This window comes from Acipenser ruthenus, chromosome 4 (genome assembly GCF_902713425.1).
Source record: "Acipenser ruthenus chromosome 4, fAciRut3.2 maternal haplotype, whole genome shotgun sequence".
Classification (NCBI taxonomy): Eukaryota; Metazoa; Chordata; class Actinopteri; order Acipenseriformes; family Acipenseridae; genus Acipenser; species Acipenser ruthenus.
The window spans coordinates 558,787-584,006 of record NC_081192.1 but is presented as its reverse complement, the minus strand read 5'-3'; the positions used below and the strand labels follow the sequence as shown (position 1 = coordinate 584,006).

Below are 25,220 nucleotides of genomic sequence, written 5' to 3'. Positions count from 1 at the left end.
GTGTTTTGCATGCAGTAGTGTTTTTATATTATATTATAAACCAAGATCCTGGGAACCTTGGTTCACTTAACTTTTCAGATAAAGGAGGAGCTTGGAGGAAAGCAAAGAAATGAGATGATAGGTTTGGAGTTAGACAAGAAATGAGATATTGAATTTATTTGAGTACATGACACCTATTAATTCTGAAAAGTTAGTCCGGATCTTTTGAAAACTATTATTTGTAAAATGGATAAGAACTGTCTCACCTGATTAATGATTGGATTTAATTGAGGCGTCCCATGTATTCCAATGAGACGAAAAACCTATAAAACTCCAGAGTAATTTCAATGGAGTACCACACTCATCCCAGACAGGGCAAGGTGGTCCATCTTTTGCAAACCGACACAATTGAGCTGATTGAATTCCGTTTCATTTGCTTGGTGAAGACAGCTCTATCCTTTTACGATTTATATTAAAGGGTAAGCATTAAGCAATTATTATTATTATTTTATCTCACATGTATTGCATGTATTGCCATAAGGGACTCACGCTATGTTTTAGAAATAAGAGAGAGTTTTGTTGAATGTGCTGAAATAGACCATTGGGTACTTCAGGTGACGTGTTCTTGGCCTGCTTGTCGGCCTTGATTAACACATATATACATGTATTAAAGTGTTAACGTTGATATCTGTTGAGACACTGGACTGCCCAGTGTGTCTTTCAGCTGGGGATACGACGTAGCCTGTAGCTACTCTATCCAATATTTAACCGTTAATAAACCGAGCGAGTACTGATCATACTCCGATTTGTAAAAAACTTTAAATACATGAGTCTGTCAATTTCTTGAGTTCTATATTAGTCATCTGGATATACTGCGGGTCCAGAGCACGAACTATATCCCACTAGGAGTAATAACATCTCTGTCCTCCTAACGTCTCCCCTGAGATGAGTGTATGCTGAGCAGTTCATAAGAGTACGTAAAGAAATCTGACCACGCGGATTTCGTGACAGGGGTCACAAATGGAGATTAGATAAAGAGGCATTCAGAACAGAAAATAGGAGGCACTTTTTTACTCAGAGAATTGTGAGGGTCTGGAACCAACTCCCCAGTAATGTTGTTGAAGCTGATACCCTGGGATCCTTCAAGAAGCTGCTTGATGAGATTCTGGGATCAATAAGCTACTAACAACCAAACGAGCAAGATGGGCTGAATGGCCTCCTCTCGTTTGTAAACTTTCTTATGCTCTTTCTTCTTATGTACTGCATGCCACACAGATGTACAGACTCCCCACCTCCTTTATGGATATGTTCCTCCATCCTGAGACTGCATTTCAAAAGGCAGTGTTTTACACCATATAAAAGAAAAGCTGATTTGTAGAAAGTTCTAAGGTTTAACAAGGGCACTTTTATCATTTTAATCAAAGTAGTAAAAATAACCAAAAAAGCCATAAAAACAGACACACGCACCAACAGCTTGCTTTGGCTCGGAAGTATTTACAGCACAACATAAGCAAATCAAACAGTAAAGTCATGAAAAACTCGCCCTCTTCTTGTGCTTATTTCCAGATGCTGGTGCACAGGGTCACATTCAAAAGAACCATTTGTTGGAGATGAACTTCCCAACTATCCATCTCAACAAACAGGTACCCGCTGTGTTCCATTGATGCTCCTCTTTGAAAGGATGACACGTTTACCCTCCAAAAATATCCATGATGATTTACCCCCCCCCGTATAAAATAGAAAATATACAAAGCATTATAGTTCTTGCACCCGTGTTCCCAAGTCCTTAACCCATCTTCCTCTTTTCTATTCATGGCTCTCAAGCCATTCCTGCTGCTGGGGTTTCCTCGTAGTTCAGGATGTAGTAGTCATGAACATACATCAGCACTGCGATAGGCTGCCCAATGATGAGAGAAATCCAGACTGCAGCATTGCCATAGTTGCCTCTCAGAAATCTGCCCACAAACCAGGCAAGGGGAATCTGTAGTTCATAAGGGAAAAAGTCAATCAATACTATCGGATCAGGCACAAGCCCTCATTACTGGTTGAGACTTGACTGTACAATGAAACCTTATGTGTGCTAACTAACTATTGATCAACATACAACAAAGTACTAAACAATGCTAAAAACAACACCTATAAGACTTTTCAAATCAGTGATTTGTGGTACCAGCAGTCTGCCTCTCCGAGTAGTTTTCATTGCTGCCTGCTGGTTGTCAGTGCGGGAGCCTTCGTCATGTTGTGACAGAGCACCTGGGCTGACTGCAGCCAGAGTGTTCAGGAGAGAGGCTGTGCTAGCTGATCTTTCAGGTTAATATATACTGTACTGCTGGTATTCTCTGAAATCCGTCTCACACGAATAATAGACCAAACTGCACACGAAACGGGCAAAGTCACCAAAAAGCTTCAATGTACAGACTTTAAAAACATGTATGGCAAATATCAATAGGAATACCCTGCAATACATTAGTTAGTACTGTCTGTAAACAATTCTGGAAGTACTGTAACAATAAAGGTCTCCACACACCGGACGCGATACAACAAGTGTTTGTGGCGTATGACACACTGCACCACGACAAAAAAAAATAAAACATGCATTTTTTATCTGAGACAGTCCTACTGCCTGCGATGCAACGGGCGACACTGAAGCGACACGAAAAAATATGATTGGTGTCTAAGATTGCGATTTTGTTGCGCAGCAGCTTGGGAACTGACCAATGAGGAACAGCTTCCCTTGCGTGCCCTCAGTAAACAATGGCAGAAGAAAAGATCATTTTTGCAGTATCAAAAACACCTGTAGCTGTACAAACAAAAAGGACACAAATTATGAAGACAAGGCAATGAGGGAGAACATCTGAGAGTCCATTTCCAGGGAACTGGACATAGCTAGTGTGCATGATTCATTTGTTGAAAGCATTCTGAAAAGCTGTTATGTATTTATTCTACATTATTATTGGCTGTAAAACAGTACTAACATGTGTGATTTTTTTTCCAGCTGATGATACAAATCAGAGGAGAGTTGCCTATCACACCGTATGAAACAAGAGTAAAAACTCAAATATATTTGAGATTTTTTAATAGTATTTAATCATAATGTTTTTACTTTTCTAGCTTTTGTTCTTTATCATCTCTGGATGCTTTATTACATTGATCTGTGTGTGATTAAATACAGAACTGTTCCAGTTATGGCAGCGCAGATCTCTGTCTGAAAGCAACGTGTTGGGGGTTGGCAGGGATAGAGAAATGTGGGGGTGTGGCTGTAATTAAATGTAATTAATTGCATGTTAAAGTTTAATTTGTGTCACCTGCCTGTAATCAGCAGTCAGGTATAAAGCAGAAAGTTCTTGTTCAGGGCAGATCTACAGTCTGTGTGAAGAGAGGCTGTCACGGAGTGGAAACCGCTGTGGTTTTAATAAGGTACGGTGTGAACCTTTTTGATTTGTCTGTGTGTTTTGCAACCGGTAAACGGCTTAGCTGTCCGGTTTTATAGTTTAGGGTTTTTTCTTTAAAAAGTTTAGTTAGCACTCCATGTGCAAGTTAGGTTTTTGTTTTTGTTTTTGTTTTATTTCTATAATTAATAAAATTGCATGGAAGTGCTTAAAAACACCTCAACCTTGTGTCTGGGTCTTCTGCAAAAGGGCTATTGTACCTTTGAATAAGATAAATATTTCACTCTATCTACCTACCTACCCATCTATCTATTAATAATTGAAACAGATACAGTGTGTTGTGACGAGTCACGGTTCTCCGTGTCTGTCCTTTTAAGAAAATTGAGTGTAATAAATGACACGCCCCCTTGAGCCTTAATAAGGCGCCGGTTTCTTTCTAGAGAGAGCGCGTATTTTCTTTTTTTTTCCTGGACTGGATGCATCTGTGGTTTTTCGTTACTGCTGTTTTCTGGGGTAGTAATCTTTAATTCTAAACGCTGTTCTACGTTTGTCACAATAGTATGAAGCGGCGTTTCAGTAGATGAACAAGATTCGGCTTTCGACTACCTGGGTTGAGGCTGGAAGTGGAACCTTGTGAATATGTAAAAACAATCGTGGAGGACTCTGATGTGGAGGAATTCCTAAATGGGTTTTTCGCGGCAAACACGGATGGATTATATTACACGGGATACAAAATTCATGGAGGTCTCTTCAGTCCTTAGTAGGAGTGGGGTTGGACTGTTAATTTAAATCTACAGAGTGAATGTTGTGTATTGACAAACGCTGACCCAGAAAGTAAATCAGTGGGTACTTGTATTTGTTCTATTTTCGTTGTTTGTTTTTCTGTTTCTTTTTCTTTTTGTAATTATTATGTTTCTAATGACTCCTTCTTTAACTCTTGTCGTTATACTGTGTTAGTTATTATGCACGATTTGAGAGAAAGTATATAGTCCTTCTAAGACTGTTTGTTTGTTTGTTTGTTTGTTTATTTATAGACCTCTCGTTTTCTGCTAACTTTTATATAGTTTATAATGGGTATATTTTTTTGTTTGTATAAATACTTTGTTATTAGGTGTTTAGGTTAAAAACCCAGGTGCTGAATTAAATGTGATTAGGGTTTTTAGTGTGTATTGCTAATTTACCATTACGCTTAATTATTTATTGGTAGTGGTTAGGAGTGTGATGGTGTGGCTTGTGCTGCGGCTCTGATTGAATAATACAACTATTAATTGCTTCAGAACTTTGGTGTCCTGTTTTCTTTATTTCTTGGTATAGTTTTATTAGAGTATGGTACGAAAGGTTATTTCTTATTAGGTGTGTGGGGTTATTGGTGTGCTCTGTATTTCTTTTGGTTTTTGTTATTACAAAAACAGGTATATTTAGTTTTTTGTAATTAATTGTAATCTTTTTTTTGTTTACTTGATAGTAACTCTGCTTCAGGGTGCAGGTCAGGTGGCCCCTGTGTCACTGGTATCTGTAGTCTGGTAATGGTGCTTATTTCATGTTTTTTTATATGTTTTGTTGCTTCTCTGTTATTGTTTGTTTTGATTACTTTTCTATTGGTAAGGGTATTTCCCTTCCTGGCACCCCAAATTTATTTATTCTAGTAGCACCGTTACAGTGTATGTGTATATATATAACACACACACACAGGCACTGTATGTGTGTGTATGTTTACATGTACTCGTAATTCAGTTATTTGTAACATTGTATTGAAAATCCCGAACGTAATTTGAATACATTAACTCATTTTGTCTCATACATACAGACACACCAATAGTGCTGGTTGTTTTAACACATTAATAATGTTGTTTATTTTTATTTATTTTTAATTTTTTTTATAAGCCACTGGTGTGAAAGGTAGTGTTGCAGCAAAAATACCATTTTATCGCCAGACAAATCGCATTGTGTGTGGAGACCTTAACATTTGTAGTAAATCTGCAAACCTGTTCAAAAAAAGGTTAGAAATGAAATCAGTCGGCTTTAATGTTAATAAACTGCATGCAAAGGGTTAATATTGGCATGAAATCAGACAGTGCCTACCTGAGATATCATGCCCATAAATGCCCATGGTCGGAACATCTTCAGGGGAACACTGACCAGATACTGAAAAAGAAAGCTCTCCGTTAAGGGTCAGTCCGATGTGGGGGATTAGAATTTTTTTGCAATAAAGCCAACACAAATGTGTTTTTGAGCTGTCTATCAACCAGCTATTCTAAGGTGCTGAATAGCGTGCTCTGCGTTCGGCAGTGTTATTCTAAGGTGCTGAATAGCGTGCTCTGCGTTCGGCAGTGTTATTCTAAGGTGCTGAATAGCGTGCTCTGCGTTCGGCAGTGTTATTCTAAGGTGCTGAATAGCGTGCTCTGCGTTCGGCAGTGTTATTCTAAGGTGTTGAATAGCGTGCTCTGCGTTCTGCAGTGTTATTCTGAGGTGTTGAATAGCGTGCTCTGTGTTCTGCAGTGTTATACGCACAGGTACGTCTGTTTATTTCACTTTCTTTTCAGTTCATCCTAATCGAGTGAGAAACGTACCTAAACATGCTGATTTAAAAGTATAGTTGTCCGTTTACTGCCTGCAGGAAATACACAGTGTGCATACCGAGCAAAAGAGGGTTTAAAAGAACACACAACCACGGTAAAAGGGTGTGATTAGAGGCTGGTGAACATTTGTATGTATCCTCACCTCGTGAAAGAAAGCTGAAGCCAGGAAAACTGCTGTCTGTGCTGCCCATTTACTCATGCCTCTCTTCAGAATAGGCTTGTAGAAGTGTCTTCACAACAAAACAAAAACATTCATGACAAAATAAACTTGACTATTTCTAGATCTAGATCCAATGTGTGTCTACACACTACAACTCGGTAGCATTAGCCTCCTCAATCCTGAGACCAGGTTGGTTTGTTAAGAGAAAACAAAATTTAGCTGTGAAATGCATTATTTGCTTTACATGAGACCACATTGAGAGAAAATGTTTGTTTACTGAACAAAAGGACAGAAGAGGTTAGCATTAGCCACATAATATCTATTTTCGCAAATCCGCTTTGGCTAGGAAGCGAGGCTGGTGGTTCATGGTTGCAGATCAGCTGGGATTAGCTCCGACTCACCGAATGCACCACTTGTGGACGGGAATATTCCAGTTCTGCCAGAAGTAGGTGACAGTCTCCGAGTTCCTTAAAAAAAAAAAATCATTTGGATGTCAATTTAAAACAAAAGGTTTAAATTATCACAAAATGTATTTGAGGATGCTGTTTCGGACAAAAGTCCTTCAGCTGTGTATTTATCTATCTATAAATAAACAGCAAAAATAACTCCATGTTTTTTTTGTTTATTTTTAATATTCTAGTGTGCATGGCATTTCAATCTTTATATATCAGTTATAGCAACACGTGGGGACGTGTAACGCTATATTTTTCAGAACCCTGCTACTTCAATGCGATTATATGTGAATGAAGACAGGAAACATGCATGTGATGAAGGTGTGATGGAACAGCTCTCATTACCCCAACCCCCAGCAGGTGACTTACTGGTTCCCATATTAGCCAAACTGAATACAGTAAATAAGTGGCTTAAACCATTCAAGTACAGAAAATATTTTTCTTCTAAACAAAATAAATAAATAACCAAATAAAACCAGAATACAAGCTGTAGTCATGTAATTTGATGTATTACCATTTACATTTCACTTTCGTAGGTAACAACATTAATATAAGTTATTACACTATGTAACACAATTTTTGTTCCTGGGTAGTAAGTGTTATTTCCTAATTGCTTATGCCTCAAAAGTATAAAAAATGGCTATTATTCCCCACAAACTTTGCTTTTGTGACCAGGAGTGATATTTTGAAATTTACCTATTTCCAATGAGAAAACGGGCGAATTTGTGTCTTTTCGTTCACATAAGTCAGAAAAAAACAACATATGAATCCAAATTTAACATGTATTTATACTAAAGTAATACAAAAATGACTACAAAAAATTTAGAAGTGAGTAGTTTTTCGAGATTTACGATTATACTGTAAATCACTTTCACGAATCAGCCCCCAAATGTAGTCTCCCATCATGTTCTCGTTATACTGTCCTTCATTGACAGCTCATCCAGGAGCCTCAAAGCCGTGCTGCTCCATAATGGTAACAAGTACCCGTCTCTTCCCCTGGCTCACTCGGTGCACCTCAAAGAGGATTACAACAGCATCAAGACCTTGCTGGACGCCTTGAAGTACGATGAGTACGGCTGGGACCCCCGGAAGGTGCTGATGCCACCACTGCACATCAAATTGGGCCTTATGAAACAATTTGTCAGAGCTCTAGATAAGGAGTCGGCAGCCTTCAAGTACCTTCAAGACTTCTTCCCTAAGCTGTCCGAGTTAAAGGTCAAAGCCGATGTCTTCGTCGGACCACAGATAAAGAAGATCCTGGAGTGCAATGAATTCCCCAAGAAACTCACTAGTAAGGAGAAAGCGGCTTGGAACAGCTTTGTCGCAGTGGTTCGGGGCTTCCTGGGCAATCACAAGGCCGAAAACTATGTGGAACTGGTTGAGACTCTGGTGAAGAACTATGACACAATGGGCTGTAGGATGTCCCTCAAAGTCCATATCCTTGATGCTCATATTGACAAATTCAAGGAGAACATGGGAGCGTACTTGGAGGAGAAAGGCGAGCGCTTCCACCAGGATATACTGGACTTTGAACGCCGCTACCAAGGACAGTATAACGAGAACATGATGGGAGACTACATTTGGGGGCTGATTCGTGAAAGTGATTTACAGTATAATCGTAAATCTCGAAAAACTACTCACTTCTAAATCTTTTGTAGTCATTTTTGTATTACTTTAGTATAAATACATGTTAATTTGGATTCATATGTTGTTTTTTTCTGACTTTATGTGAACGAAAAGACACAAATTTGCCCGTTTTCTCATTGGAAATAGGTACATTTCAAAATATCACTATCCTGGTCACAGAAGCAAAGTTTGTGGGGAATAATAACCATTTTCTATACTTTTGAGGCATAAGCAATTAGGAAATAACACTTACTGCCCAGGAACCAAAAAAAAATAAAAAATTGTTACACGGTGTTATAACACAGTGAAGAGAATTTTATTAACAGGTAGGACATCACTTAAAAATGCTCCAAAAATTACAAAGTAGCCTGTCCTCAAATGAGGACTATGGCACTTAATGGGTTGAGAGGTGCGTGATAGGGCAGTGACAGCTGCAGGGTGTTTAGGGTCAAAAAATAGACCCCATAATCTTAATGTATCCCTTTAAATCAGTCTTCAAACAGCACTGTAGGCATCTGGGGCTGGTGCAGTAATAAACCTCAGAGACAAAAGGGACGGGCACTAGGGTGCTGCTGCTGCTGTCATCCTGTACCTACCACCAGTCTCTGTAGAACTCCCTGTCTCCGAACTGCATGAGCTCGGCCACGAAATTCATCGACGAGTGGAAAAACCAGTAGAAGAAGATCAGCCAGATTAAGTGATTGGGGACCTGGGGGTGGGGGGTAAAGAAGAGCCTATGCTTTTTAAAACTAACAAAATACAAAATTCAGCAGCTAAAACAAACATATATTTTGTAATAAAAACTGTGCTGTAAGCTGCAAGCGGTCCCTTCCGCTCTGTAGCTTACTCAGAGCTCTAATGCACACAGGTGAGCCTCCAGTCTAGGGGTGTGCTGACACTCACACTCCTAATTGAATAAATCCATTCATTAATGTGTTATTTCAAAGCAAGAAAAGCTAACCTTCCCTCCCCTTTACAGTTGAGTAGCACCCAATGCAGCTAGCGTCGGCACGGAGCGTTAGAAAAGCCAACTGGCCGAGGCCATACACTGACCTTTAGAGCTTCAGTACGACAGTAGAAATGTCAGCGCCCAGGATGAGCGGAAAACTTGCTTCCAATTGGGTTTTAAAACACTCCATGCTGAAGTGAGTTGCTGTTGACTGGTACTCAATTGTAAAGGTGAGGGAAGGATTGCTTTTCTCGTTCGTAAACACATTAATGAATGGATTTATTTAACACCTGCTGATAAATACTTCTTAAAATTCGAGCATGAGTGAGTACCAGCACAGCATGAGAAATGATTCAATACAAATAAATAAAAACAAACAAACAAACAAACTCTACTAAACATTAGAAGAGGCCTGTCAGTTTCAATGTGATCCTGTTGGCACACGTAGAACATGTAACCGGCAGTAAGTGTAACCAGCCAGCGCACATCTGCTTTCCTTTGCTGTTTATATGGTCAAGAGGTACTCTAGTTTTATTTCTGCAATACTTACAGCAAGCTTCAAGAGACGCTCTATAAGTCTTGAATAATTCATGTCCTAAAGAAGAAATGACAATATATTTCAATGAGGACTGGATAGCAACCTAGTACTAATGAATTTATATTTATATTTATTTATATATATATATATATATATTTATTATATATATATATATATATATATATATATATATATATATATATATATATATATATATATATAGACACACACACACACACACACACACACAAACAAACACATAGAGAGAGATAATATATAAAATATAATAACAAGACATTTCAGGTTCTAATACAAGTATAAAAACCATTAATTGGACTGTGAAGTTACTGCTTACCTTAAATGGCTTCCTAGAATTTTGAATTGTTGGAACCATCCACTGAAATATATATTAAAAAAAAAGATTCATTAAAAAAAGGTTTGTGATTTATTTATTTATTTATTTATTTATTTATTTAAAAAGATCCCAACCCCCAGAAAGTCTTCTGCTCTGTTAAATACAATTCAAGGAGGCTGACATGAAGGCAATTTCAACGGGGCATGGCATAACTTTACAGAGTGCCAGGAACTGTAAGCAGTTCAGTGCTGGTTTAGATGTGCTTGGATTAAATACAAATAGTCGCACACACACAGAAAGTCTAACATAACCCACAGGGTTAGTCTGGACACAGTACACCTCCACCAGCTTGTGTTCAACCTACACAGACATACCTGTTGTATTAATCCCACCAGCAGCTGTATAAAGAAAAGCTGAAAAAAAACAAACAAGGGGAGAAAATGTTACTTTGGTCCCAAGAGAAAAGTGCCACAAAAATACACAATATTGTAGCCATAACCAGAACAGCCAAGCAGACTTCTGTGGATTACATCGGATAAATACGGTTAGGGTTTGCAATGTCTTATGAGGGTTGTACAGTATTTATATTAAAAAACGCAACTTTGTTCTTATACAAAAATGGAATATTATTATTATTACTTTCTTTTTTATTCTATGGAACTCACCATCTCAAAAAGCCTCCGAAGCAGAAAGCGCTTCCGTATGCGAGGGGACCGTGGGAAATTGAGTTCATAGCAGAGAGTTGGCGCAAATATGAAGTAATATAAATCTGGACAAGAGAGACAGAGAACTGTTGAAGGGTGGGAAGTACTTTCCACATGAAGCTCTTCTGGTTGCAGTGTGTTTCAGGGTTTATACTCTTACCTCTGTGTTTGAGGTTCCCTGGATACGTCACGTGGGCCTGCCCTGCATCACCATTAGATTTGTGGGCCATGGGGACTGTGGAAAGTATAAGAGGTACAAAGATGTATGCGTCGGACAGACAGACAACCAAGTTATCACAATTGCAGACTCTAGATACAATGAAAATATAAACGTCCTAAAGATACGTTTCATGAAGTCTCTGTACAGCCTGTCAATCATTTCTGCTCACAATATTACCGCAGAACCAACACATACATCGGTATCCGCCCAGGTTCTCGGGGAGGGAGTTCAGGGTTCAAGGATAACCTTGCAGGTCTCATGGGACAAAATCGAGCTCTAGGACAATACAGTCAAGGTTGCAAAGTCCTTTATGAATCTGGCACAGAGAAAAGGACTGCTTTTTCCTCCAAGGCCAGCAGGTGAAAGTAATTGTTGCATTCTCAAGTTTAAAGAAAGCAAGCTGAAAAAACACAAGCACCAGTGAAAGAGTACATATTACATCTTCTACTTTGTATCTAAAATACAGTACTCATAATCCTGACGAATGCAATGCTTCACAAAAGGATAAATAAGCGTACCAAAAGTAAGCCATGCATTATGCAAATGGTGACAAGGTTGCCCAGTGGACCAGCAGTGTCATACAACTCCTTTCATCTCTAGTGGTTATGACAGAAGGTTCTTTGAGAAAATATGATTGATCCTAGCCATACAATAATGAAGAAAAAATGCAGTTCTGCTCACTAAAGCAACGCGAGCTAGAGTGAGATGGATCTATTCTTATTAAAAAAGGAGGGTTTGTAAAATCATTAAGTCTTTATTTTATTTTGCATTGTGACTGTTCCTCCAAATTAGTGCTCCATTCTGGTAAGAACTTTATGTTTCAGAGTATAACAGCCACAAGACTAATAAATACACCCTTCAACTAAATGTACGCCATACTGTAGTGCCTAAGGTGGGCACTTATAAAAATGGGGGGGGGGGGGGCAACAGCCACCCAACAAGAGAGGCAATCTCAGACTAAACACTGATAACATCTGCATCTCAGCCTGAAGGGAGGGAGGGAGGGAGAGAGAGAGAGAGAGCGAGAGCGAGTTGTGAAGTTGGGAAAACTAAATGCTAGTGCCTGCTGGTGCGTTCTTTTTGATTTAGCAGCCTCAGCACGTTTATAAGTTGAATGATACATGCAATTAGGTCTTGCTGTTTAATTGTCATACCAACAAAAAAAACTTTGGAAAGACTCAACACACAATCTCCAACATTAAAAAACAGTTTCTGAAATGCCCCATTGTTATTTGTTTGGCTACACAGTTCAACACATACTAAAGGAAGCCAGGGCAGTGTAAATATGAATGTGTAGCACACTTACATGACTGTGATCGGGCCAGAGTGCGAGCTTCAGCCCGTCTGATTTCTCTGCACCACCTATTCACATCTTTGTAGGAGTACAGCTTGAGGAACAGGATTGTGTAGACTGCCAGTGCAAACACACCGCCAACTGCGTCCAAATACAAAGGAAGAACATTAACACATGCAGCAGTAAGTGGAATATTAGAGAGCTGTCATATTCAATTGTGTGCTTACCTGGCACACTAGCATTTTACTAAATCGCATGTGTTTATGTAACAGTATAAATCTGCATTATGCTGGGCTCCATACAATTTACCACTGAAACACAGCCAGATACAGTATATTAAAACACATTACCTTACTGACTAAAATACCCCATTTCCCAGTTATACCACAATCTAGCTCAAACACTGCATCACACCAATTGCAGGCTCTGGCCAAAATCATGTAACAAGGCAAAAGGGCAATTCAATATTTTTCAATAATTATTCATATTTTAAATGAGAACTTGTTCTCAATGTCTTTACCTGTTTAAATAAAGGTTTGAATTGAATTGAATATGCTGTTTTTTTAAAAAAAAGATACAAAGCCCCAATGCTTCTAGATTGCAATACATAGTGCTAACAATGGCAATTAAAAAGCATGCTCCCTTAGGACTGCTTACTTTCAACTACATTTTCATTACAGGGTCATGGATGAGTACTGGAGGAGGTCTTAACATGGCCCAATTAATTAATATATATATATATATATATATATATATATATATATATACACATATACATATGACATTATAGTATGTACGGTATCTGGTTTCATACACATTTAGACACCCCACATCGTGAACCACTGGCTTTTTACAGTATGCACAGGCTTACCTGGAGTCATGGAACTGACCATCAACACTAAAGCCACAGGGAAGCAAAGGATCATGGAGAGGTTGAAGAAGTGAAGCAAAAAACCAACCCTCTCAGAGAAAAAACCCTTCGTGAGAGCAAAAACAACCGCAAATTAGTGCAATACATTAGTGTGCTGTCCCAGTTTCATATTAACTCTATAAAACACTCACAAAACAGAACCGAAAGAATATATCTGTTACTCAAGTGAAGATGCTCTAGATTCTAAAATGTTACATTGCAACGGTGTTACGTAACTCATGCAGCTGACACAACATTATTAATTTGCAGAGAGCAAAAATAAATAATGCATTTGCAATGGTACAATCTGCAAAGAAGTTTTCAATCCAGTTAGTTAAAGGACTTTGTTTCAACATGAAATTATAAGGAAGAGGCAAACCGAGGAGTTAAATCAGGGGTTCCCAAATGCAGCCCGCGATGGCACTGTCTGCGGCACTCAAACGTTTCCAAGAGCTTTCTATATTTTCTTGCAATGAAAATGAACCATTACAAGTTCATTTTCTGCTCAATATCGGTACAAGCAGCACACATCGCAGTGCCACGCTACCGTGGCTTTAAGAACACAAAAACAAGACACACGTGCAGCCGGGGGCGGGGTGGGCATTCGGTGACTACTGTCCCATATGATCAACGAAAAAAAGTCTACTGCATAAATCCCACTCCAGCAGAAACTAGCCAAGTTCCTTAATCTGATAATACTAATTAGTCGTGGGTTTCATTAACATACACACTATAATAAATCACACTAAGCCCTAAAAATAACCTGCTTAATAATGTGGAACGCGCTTAACGTGGCTTAATGTGCTGAATACAAAACAGATATCAAGCTTAATATTTCATACTTCTATCCTAAAATAATTCACACTTTTGTAATTAAACTGCGGATAACCTATATAGTAACAGTATCCTGGGAGACAGACAGCATGGTTTTAGGAAAGGGAGATCGTGTCTAACTAACCTGCTTGACTTTTTTGAGGATGCAACATCGACAATGGATAATTGCAAAGCATACGACATGGTTTATTTAGATTTCCAGACAAAGTCCCGCATAAATGATTAATTCTCAAACTGAACGCAGTAGGGATTCAAGGAAATGCATGCACATGGATTAGGGAGTGGTTAACATGTAGAAAACAGAAAGTACTGATTAGAGGAGAAACCTCAAAATGGAGCGAGGTAACCAGTGGTGTACCACAGGGACCAGTATTGGGTCCTCTGCTATTCCTAATCTACATTAATGATTTAGATTCTGGTACAGTAAGCAAGCTTGTTAAATTTGCAGACGACACAAAAATAGGAGGAGGGGCAAACACTGTTGCAGCAGCAAAGGACATTCAAAATGATCTAGACAGCATTCAGAACTGAGCAGACACATGGCAAATGACATTTAATAGAGAAAAGTGTAAGGTACTGCACACAGGCAATACAAATGTGCATTATAAATATCATATGGGAGATACTGAAATTGAAGAAGGAATCTAGGAGTTTATGTTGACTCAGAAATGTCTTCATCTAGACAATGTGGGGAAGCTATAAAAAAAGGCCAACAAGATGCTCGGATATAAATTTAAATCAAGGGAAGTAATGTTAAAACTTTACAACGCATTAGTAAGACCTCATCTAGAATATTGTGTTCAGTTCTGGTCACCTCGCTACAAAAAGGATATTGCTGCTCTGGAGAGTGCAAAGAAGAGCGACCAGAATTATTCCTGGTTTAAAAGGCATGTTGTATGCAGACAGGCTAAAAGAATGGAATCTAGTCAGTCTTAAACAAAGAAGACTACGCAGCAATCTGATTCAAGCACTTAAAATTCTAAAAGGTATTGACAATGTCGACCCAGGGGACTTTTTTGACCTGAAAAAAGAAACACGGACCAGGGGTCACAAATGGAGATTAGATAAAGGGGCATTCAGAACACAAAATACACTTTTTTACACAGAGAGTCTGGAACCAACTCCCCATTAATGTTGTTGAAGTTGACACCCTGGGATCCTTCAAGAAGCTACTTGATGAGATTCTGGGATCAATAAGCTACTAACAACCAAATGAGCAAGTAAACTTTCTTATGTTCTTATAACAGGGAGAGTCATGTTGATTGTGACATACAATGTTGTGGAGTTATTTATTTTGGCACTGGCTTGTAATAAATTCAGATGACTGAAGAAAAAAAAAAAGGCATTTTCTTTAATTTGAAAACATATGCATTAAAAAAAAAAAAAAAAAAGTAATCCCAATAGGTGTCACTAAACTGCAGTAAACATAATGAATAACTTCATTAAGGCTTAACATTACTATGTTAATGAAAATCACGACGTATTGGGAAGTGTTAAGCCTGACATTGGCAAAATCTGTAAGCATTTGTTTTTCATTGAAGCACATTAAGCCACAGTAAGCGTTTTACGAAGTCCCATAAACACAAATATGCATGGCTGCTTTCACAGACCCTGATTAGCACTAGTCTGGGACAACCAATTTAGCTTGTCCTAGTATAAAATTTGGATGGATGGATTTTCTTTTAAATGAGCGGTTCCTAAGTGCAATGTTCAATATTTGTATACATGCAAGTACAGTAATCCATCTCGTATCTGTTTGTATGCAAGCACAGCAATCCGTCTCGTATCCGTTTGTATATATGCAAGTATAGTAATCCGTCTCGTATCATTTTGTATGCAAGCACAGTAATCCGTCTCGTATCTGTTTGTATGCAAGCACAGTAATCTATCTCGTATATGTTTGTATGCAAGTACAGTAATCTCTCGTACCTGTTTGTATGCAAGTACAGTAATCTCTCGTACCTGTTTGTATGCAAGCACAGTAATCTATCTCGTATCTGTTTGTATGCAAGCACAGTAATCCATCTCGTATCTGTTTGTATGCAAGCACAGTAATCCATCTCGTATCTGTTTGTATACATGCAAGCACAGTAATCTATCTCGTATCTGTTTGTATGCAAGCACAGTAATCTATCTCGTATCTGTTTGTATGCAAGCACAGTAATCCATCTCGTATCTGTTTGTATACATGCAAGCACAGTAATCTGTCTCGTATCTGTTTGTATGCAAGCACAGTAATCCGTCTCGTATCTGTTTGTATGCAAGCACAGTAATCCATCTCGTATCTGTTTGTATGCAAGCACAGTAATCCATCTCGTATCTGTTTGTATGCAAGCACAGTAATCCATCTCGTATCTGTTTGTATACATGCAAGCACAGTAATCTGTCTCGTATCTGTTTGTATGCAAGCACAGTAATCCGTCTCGTATCTGTTTGTATGCAAGCACAGTAATCCATCTCGTATCTGTTTGTATGCAAGCACAGTAATCCATCTCGTATCTGTTTTTATACAAGCACAGTAATCCATCTCGTATCTGTTTGTATACATGCAAGCACAGTAATCCATCTCGTATCTGTTTGTATGCAAGCACAGTAATCCATCTCGTATCTGTTTGTATGCAAGCACAGTAATCCATCTCGTATCTGTTTGTATACATGCAAGCACAGTAATCCATCTCGTATCTGTTTGTATACATGCAAGCACAGTAATCTATCTTGTACCTGTTTGTATGCAAGCACAGTAATCTGTCTCGTATCTGTTTGTATGCAAGCACAGTAATCCATCTCGTATCTGTTTGTATACATGCAAGCACAGTAATCCATCTCGTATCTGTTTGTATACATGCAAGCACAGTAATCTATCTTGTACCTGTTTGTATGCAAGCACAGTAATCTGTCTCGTATCTGTTTGTATGCAAGCACAGTAATCCGTCTCGTACCTGTTTGTATACAAGCACAGTAATCCATCTCGTATCTGTTTGTATGCAAGCACAGTAATCTCTCGTATCTGTTTGTATACATGCAAGTACAGTAATCCGTCTCGTACCTGTTTGTATGCAAGTACAGTAATCCGTCTCGTACCTGTTTGTATGCAAGTACAGTAATCCGTCTCGTACCTGTTTGTATGAAAGCACAGTAATCCGTCTCGTATCTGTTTGTATGCAAGCACAGTAATCCGTCTCGTACCTGTTTGTATGCAAGTACAGTAATCCGTCTCGTACCTGTTTGTATGCAAGCACAGTAATCCGTCTCGTATCTGGTTGTATGCAAGCACAGTAATCCGTCTCGTATCTGTTTGTATGCAAGCACAGTAATCAGTCTCGTATCTGTTTGTATGCAAGCACAGTAATCTATCTCGTACCTGTTTGTATGCAAGCACAGTAATCTATCTCGTATCTGTTTGTATGCAAGCACAGTAATCCGTCTCGTATCTGTTTGTATGCAAGCACAGTAATCCATCTTGTATCTGTTTGTATGCAAGCACAGTAATCCGTCTCGTATCTGTTTGTATACATGCAAGCACAGTAATCTATCTCGTATCTGTTTGTATACATGCAAGTACTCACAGGGGCAGCTGTTCATCAGATCAGTTTGGTAACAACAAACCAAGGCATTAATTTATTATTATTATTTGTTTTTTTTAAAGATACAATCTGTTATGCAACGTGATGCATGGGATTCGCAAACCAAAAGCATTTCTTATTTGACAGAATTTATAAACAAACAGGCGAATATGCTGCTAATATCAAAAACAAAGAGGAGTTAAACTGTAGCTCAGTGGTTTAAGTCAAGGACTGAACTTCGACCCTGCAGTCCCAGTTATTTCAGATGCAGTACCAACAGGACCCAGTAAAAAAAAACATTTTACAAATTCAGATTATCCAACCCATATGTGGTTCTTCGACATCCTCCTGTGGAGTAAAAACACTTTAAAATTCCCGATGTGCCCTGACTTACTGCATGACATTAGAACATTAGGGGCATGTGTATGCTGAGAATACTCACCACTGACAGCCTTTTTTCTATGTACAAAGCCGCTAGTATGAATACGTTGGACACTGGAAAAAAAACAAAACAAACAAACAAAAAAGTTAGAACACATGTTGATTTCTAAATTAAAAAGGCAAGGTTGACAACCTACAAAATATGTATAGACGGGAGAATGTTTCACATTTAGAAGCTTTGCTCCTCTACCTCAATATAATCCACTGAAACTGCATAAAGTGCACCAGTACATGACAGCAGGCAGAGATCAGCTTTATTTTGAGTATTTATTTCAGAGAAGACTGCACAACTAATACATTAATGATTGTATGATTTAAAAAGAAACAGGTCAGCAAGGGTATTTAACAAACATCCACAGATGTACACTACCAGGCACAATTGATAAAGAACAGTAAAGGGAAACACAGGTATTAAATGAACATGAGGTTCAACCAATTGTAAACATGCACCACTCTGGTTTGGAAATCTGTTTGACCACAATAACGCTTCCCCCTCCCCCAAAGGAGGCCACAATGCATACCAATAATAAGACACATGGCAGGCCAGCTATATGGGTCCTTTAGGAAGAGTGAAACCACTTGGATTGGATCCACCAATATGCCATACCTGTAATAAAGAGAAGAATGTGTAACAGTGTGCACGTTCAAGATTAGACAAGACTGACTCCCAATAGCGCTGTATGTGGTCCTGATCAGGGTTATGCCCTTCATGATTTTGCATACGTTCAATGCTCTTTTCACGCTATACGGTTCTTTTTCACAGCTTTATCACGAGCATCAGAATAGCTTGCTATGTTCTTATGGGTCTGGGGTAGAAGGGGCATGACTTCCCTTGAAATCTCAATGCATGTACAGCAGCATCTCAGCAGATTTCCAGCCATGCAAATTGAGCTTAGAGATCAGTGACTTCCAGCCGTCTCAGAAGATAGTCTGAAGTGTTATGGTTTTGTTTGCATGAACCCTGAGGACCCCAATGTAAATATTCACAATGTTGAAACACATGTTTACTGCTCAGTAAACGATTACAACCCCATTCAGCATTGTCCTGTTATTTACTTGTGTGCAGGTGTTTTGGGAGGGTGAAGAGTGTGCTCCCTCACAGATTACCATCTTTACAAGTGCTTTACTCAGTCTGGGTACACCTGTTTATGTCATTGCCTTGGTGGCACTCTGAAGAAGTGCTTTTTTTTTGTTCAGTTGAGTTGAAGACATGCATTCTGTTCAGATTTCTAGTCATTGGTTAAAATGTTAGTTTAATCAAGCAAGCATACATTACATGCACCAAGGCTTTTAAAGCCAACGACGACATCTGCTAACTGATCCTAATACCACCAATCTAAAATGTATCAATCGAATATGTTTCTGTTTCAACTGCTACTGCATTCCTAATTTTAGAGAGAACATTTGGACTACAGTATTTAGTGTCATTTCTTTGGCATATGAAATGTTGTAGTGAAGAGAGTGTTTACTAGAGCAAACATGTTTCAGCAGAGTGTGACTAAGGTCAGGTTATTAGACTACACTGTATAGCCACCTCGCCTTGGAAAGAGCCCATTATTAAGGCACAGCACTGTGGTGCTGAAGCGGTAAACACAGCACACACCACCAGGAACAAACAGGTATGATAGCAAGTGCTACAATAAATAGCCTATCAACGTGGTCCTCTGACAGGCTGACAGGCACTTCCTCCTTATAGCCCAAGAATGGCATTTACAGCCCCAAGTTTCATCACAACTGAAACTGTTCTCTGGACACAACAAACTGCAAAGTGAGATGCAGGTACAGCCACCTCCACTATATTGCCATTGCAAAGGCTATGAATTGCTGTCTAGGAGAGAATACTGTACATGACTCATTACTTACTTTATAAGGTTTTCTAAGAAAAGGCGTGCATTGCTCAAGACCTGGAAGAGAGAGAGAGAGAAGCTTCAGTTAGTAACTGTACCGATAATCCTACAGTAATAGAGATTGGGACGTGAGAAAGCAGTCTCTCTGCAGATACTGTAGGAATTTTTATTGTGTACAGTCCACTGGACAAATAAGTGGCCCTTCATTGTCCCAGTAGCACACATTTTTAAATGTACCCGTGTCGCCAGGAGCTGTCCTGAGGCCATCAAGGGGAAAAAGATGTTACATCAAGAAAGCGAAACACACCGTGCAAACAGCACAGCAGTGTCGTCGCAGCAACAAATTCCTTTTGTACCAGTTTCTAATCCCCTCACTGATAAACTAGCTTTAAAAATAATTATTATTAACATAATTATTATTTGTAGTAGTAATAGTTATTTGTATAATATTAACATGCGTGTGGAAATATTATTACAGTACATTAAGTGTTTCATATGCAATATTAAGCAGTGTACATTTTAAAATACACTATTAAGTGCTGGTTGGATTAAAAACCTGGACTGTTGGGTGTCCCCAAGGACCAGATGAGAGGCCTTGCCTTGAGCAACGACACAGCTGACTAGCTGGAAAGTCTCATTCTTTGGCCTGGACGTCTCACTCTTTGGTATAGTCAACCCTCTCTGCATTTATTGATTTGTCAAAGAAAGTGTTCTGTAATATGCCAGTATAACAAAATGAAAGAGAGCAATCAATGCCTATGATCTGTCTAATGACTACTATCATTTTATAGAAAATAACAATTATTATTAATAAATCAACTGAACACACCCCAACAGTAACTGTTAATGAAGACATGAACAGCTCCAGCAGGCAAAAGCATTGAACCCACAATTTAGAGATTAGCAGACACAAAGTAGTAACGTGGTCTGGTTTGTTTCACAGAATTAGCCACATTGAGCAGGGACTGTAGGAGTAACGAGCAGCTCAATAAACTACATCTACAGGTGTGTTCGCTTGTATTTTGAGTTTAAAACAGCACTTCGGTTTAGGTACAGTTCTCTATAGCAGTGCTATGAAACCTGTACTCACCAGCATGACCACACACCAGTTGAGGATTCCACGGTAGTTGCTGTAGCCACTGGCTGAGCTGAGCAGGGACTCCTGCAGCCTGTGGCAGCTGTGGAATGAGAGAGAGAGAGAGAGAGAGAGAGAGAGAGAATTGAAAAACTGCGCTTAAGAGACTTGCAGAGTTGAGTACCTGAATGAACAGTAAGATTGTGGAAATAATTTCCACTAGGATGTAGCACTACAGAATGAAAAACAAACAAACAGGTTTGCCATTATTCAAATGCAAACTAGAAACAAAGAACACAATGTACTGTAGGTTTATAGCATATGCTTCGATTGAGCTTTTAAGGTTGATATAAATGCCGTAATTCACACAGGTAATTTCTTCACTGAAAACATACACTACATATGGCTAACAACCCCACTACTCCTGGGGTGGTTTTGCAAACCCAGGAGGTAATACTATTTCTTTTGACACTGCTTTTTAAAGTAAGATTAAAAACATGTTTATCATTTTAATAGATGTAATTTAAAGGGCCATTTCCTATTCTTATATTTGACTATTCCTCAGTTGTTTTGTACACTTTTTATTTTGAGTTATTTTATATCTGTATAGCACGTTGGTGATTCATGACGAAAGGCTCTACAAGAAAAAGATTGACTGATTGAAAACAAAACAAAAATGGCAGCACAAATCAAAGAGACTAATAACAATACAGCTGTTATTAAACTGCTTTCAAAGCCTTGGTTACTGCTTTCCTTTAAAACACTTCAAAAAGTCTATGCACCTTACAGTACATCATTTTATATCACCTATAAAAGATACTGGGGCTGACCACTTTCCTAACTTAAAACCTGACTGAAGTGAACAACGGGCCCTAATTTCACCAGGCCTTAATAATAATAATAATAATCCAGTGCAAACACGGAGACCTCATTCTTTGGTGTGCTCTGTACTTTGCTCTTGCACTGCACCTGCGTTGTTAAAATGCCCCACTTCCTTAACAGGTATCTCCTGTGACCTTTATACTTTCAACATTGCACAATAGGGTCTAGTGTGGTGGCAGGCCGCATTATTTATTTAAGCAACAGACTAATTCACACAGCTCATACTCCTGCATCACTTAACATTAAACGTGCAGGTGAATTTACAGTTACTAATAACTGGAAGGATTTCATTTTCGCAGTGACTTCCCAGCCATTGTAAAAGGCAATATGTCTTTCTCACTGTATGTACCCTTTGCTGTAAAACAGAGATTAGGAGACTAAAAAGAAACACACTGGCATATAGGCTTGATACAAGCTCATAACTGTAAATGATAGAGTTAAAAACCCATTATCTTTAAAATTACTTAATTAAACTGCCAATGGCTTGAGTTGCCATTTGTTTTATAGGCCAGTTCTGGTGCTGTTTATCAATCCGCTCATCAATGACGTGGAGAATGAACAAAGTCGAGTTCATGTCCTGAGTGCGCGGCAGCTCTGCTCACCTTAACCCAGGGTTGGGTAACTAACTGCTGGGGAGTACTATGGTAGCATGATCATACATGTTACACGGGTAACTAATGCTGGGGAGTACTATGGTAGCATGATCATACATGTTACACAGGTAACTAACTGCTGGGGAGTACTATGGTAGCATGATCATACATGTTACACAGGTAACTAACTGCTGGGGAGTACTATGGTAGCATGATCATACATGTTACACGGGTAACTAACTGCTGGGGAGTACTATGGTAGCATGATCATACATGTTACATGGGTAACTAACTGCTGGGGAGTACTATGGTAGCATGATCATACATGTTACACGGGTAACTAACTGCTGGGGAGTACTATGGTAGCATGATCATACATGTTACACGGGTAACTAACTGCTGGGGAGTACTATGGTAGCATGATCATACATGTTACACAGGTAACTAACTGCTGGGGAGTACTATGGTAGCATGATCATATATGTTACACGGGTAACTAACTGTTGGGGAGTACTATGGTAGCATGATCATACATGTTACACGGGTAACTAACTGTTGGGGAGTACTATGGTAGCATGATCTTACATGTTACACTTTCTACTCAAATCAGACATTTCATATATAATATTACGGGAAGGTGCCTCAGTCTTTCAGTAGAACTTCGTATACAGAAATGTTATTTACAGCAGTCCGAAAACCTATGAATGAATAATGATGAAAAAAAGTCAGTGTGCGTTTCTGTGAAGCTTCTGTGGTTTGCCCCGCACCGAACATCATAATTTACAAGGAAGGGTTCTGACGGGATTTTAAGTAAACGCCCAGTGTTTAATACTAGCAGCAAGGTGAGAATTTTAGCAGGACACACCCAACTTCACGCACTACCTGTCTGTTCAATAAGTCAGTGAAGTTTACGGTATTTCATCTCTGAGTTCATTTTAATTGGTACAGCCTGTTTGGAGTAAGGTGCTTAATTACTACTTGATAAAAACATTGTCAACAGAAACGTGTAATAAAGGTTATAAAGAAGAACTTCTCAGGCATCCCGGAATGCAGAATTTAGCCCTAAATTTAAAATCTTCTTAAAAATAAATTAAACATTAATGTGGTAGTACTACAGCAAACAGAACAATTAAAATAAAGAGATATCGAGGGCCATGTTTGATTGACACAAAATAAAACACTTCACATGAGTAATGTTGATTTTGGAGTTCATAATGCGAGCTCGACAATACATACCCCCGACATACGCTATCATTTACAGTCAAAACGTGTGCATTGTATATACGGTATGCCATCGGCGTTCAATCTTACCGGAGTCTGTCGTACACCGGCTTCACGGTGACTGGCGCTTGCGCTGTTTTCTCATCGTTTGTCTTGTTAATGACTTTGTGGCTCGTGTTTTTATCGTTATTCTCTACACCACCAGACTTCTTGAACCCATTCGTTTTCAAACCAGAGATCGGGGTTCTCCTTTTACGACCGACGGGGACCTCCAGTTTATCCCCCATTTTCTTTAAAACACTTAAAAGCTCTGCAGTTGTAATGCAAGTGTTCCCTAACTGAACTCAGCCGCTTTCTATTCATGACATGGGCAGCTGCTTTAGCACCTTGGCAATACCCACTCTCTCGGTATGCACTGTAGCAAGACGTCGTCTACGTGCTAGTACCGTACGCGTCGCAAAGACTGCCTTTTCCCTGTGTATCATGGGAGTTGTAGTTTTATTAGTGTTTACAGTAAAGACGCGGAGACCTCTAAGAGTTGAAGTGCTTCTACCTTTAAAAGACAGAGTCAAACGTTAGATGTTTGGTCCTGCGGGATTAGGGTGTGTTATAGTTAGTGACCCCACCTCAAAACATATTTTAATGTTTTAATAGTGGTGATTGTTTAACCCTTTCAGTCCTGCATATTTTTTTTTGTCCAGCTAAGAATTTGTTTTGTTTGTTGGTTGCATGTTAAAAGCCTGCTTGTTCTTATTGACTCTCTAAAAATGTAAAGTTAACACTCCAGCGTCAGTAACATGCTGTTTTGGGCAGAGTACAGAACTGGAGCAGCTTTGACAGACGAATCTATAATATCATAAAACAAGACTTACTCCCATTGTCTGACACAGCAGCCCTGAACCATGCTGTGTACTGATCTGACACAGCAGCCCTGAACCATGCTGTGTACTGAACCTACACTGTGGCCCTGAACCATGCTGTGTACTGATCTGACACAGCAGCCCTGAACCATGCTGTGTACTGATCTGACACTGTCATTGGTGACCGAATGCCAGTTAGTCTTCATCAAGCTCCCATCTCCTGACAGAGGTCCACATCCCTGTCTGCAGCTTTGCTGAAGAGTCAAGCACTCAAAGCCTGTACGTTTTCACCATTCAGTGGACGGCCCCTAGAGGGCAGCTTTGAGACAGGTTAGCAGCAGCGTGTACTTGCAGGCAGAGAAACATGCTGCTTTTTCACAGAAGCAAACAAAAAATATGAATTGTTTTGAGATTTGCAGCCATATTTGAACTGACTTATCAACTGGAGGATTACTCCCCAAGTAATTTAACTGCCAGAAAATGTCCCTTTTGTCCTTTTTTCCCCATCATATATATACAGGTATATTATATGCAAAAAACTTTAATGCATCAGTTAGGGTTGATATTAAAACGACAAAAGTAGGGAAATGCTAGTAGGGAATCCCACCCCTTTACAAGCAGTGGAAGGGGCAAGGCAACACAAGCAACCACAGACAGCCATCATCAGTTAAGACGAACAACATACAAAACTCTGCAGATAACACAAGAGACATCCATCGTCATGGCCCACTAGGTGTATGACCTGAGTG

General features: G+C 39.1%; 1 protein-coding gene across 1 annotated transcript; it reads right to left on the bottom strand.

The window, feature by feature from the left end:
• Positions 1 to 1,337: 1,337 nt before the first annotated feature.
• LOC117399315 (diacylglycerol O-acyltransferase 1-like) lies at positions 1,338 to 24,079 on the bottom strand. The gene is made up of 17 exons (XM_033998409.3): positions 23,702 to 24,079; positions 20,931 to 21,018; positions 19,857 to 19,897; positions 18,515 to 18,600; positions 17,995 to 18,047; positions 13,117 to 13,222; positions 12,258 to 12,386; positions 10,892 to 10,966; positions 10,693 to 10,796; positions 10,402 to 10,440; positions 10,028 to 10,069; positions 9,685 to 9,729; positions 8,782 to 8,894; positions 6,509 to 6,574; positions 6,090 to 6,177; positions 5,451 to 5,513; positions 1,338 to 1,960 (listed from the first exon to the last, which is right to left on the bottom strand). The coding sequence occupies exons 1-17, from the start codon at positions 23,896 to 23,898 to the stop codon at positions 1,799 to 1,801; spliced, it is 1,497 nt and encodes a 498-aa protein (XP_033854300.3). The 5' UTR covers positions 23,899 to 24,079; the 3' UTR covers positions 1,338 to 1,798.
• Between the last annotated feature and the right edge of the window lie 1,141 nt (positions 24,080 to 25,220).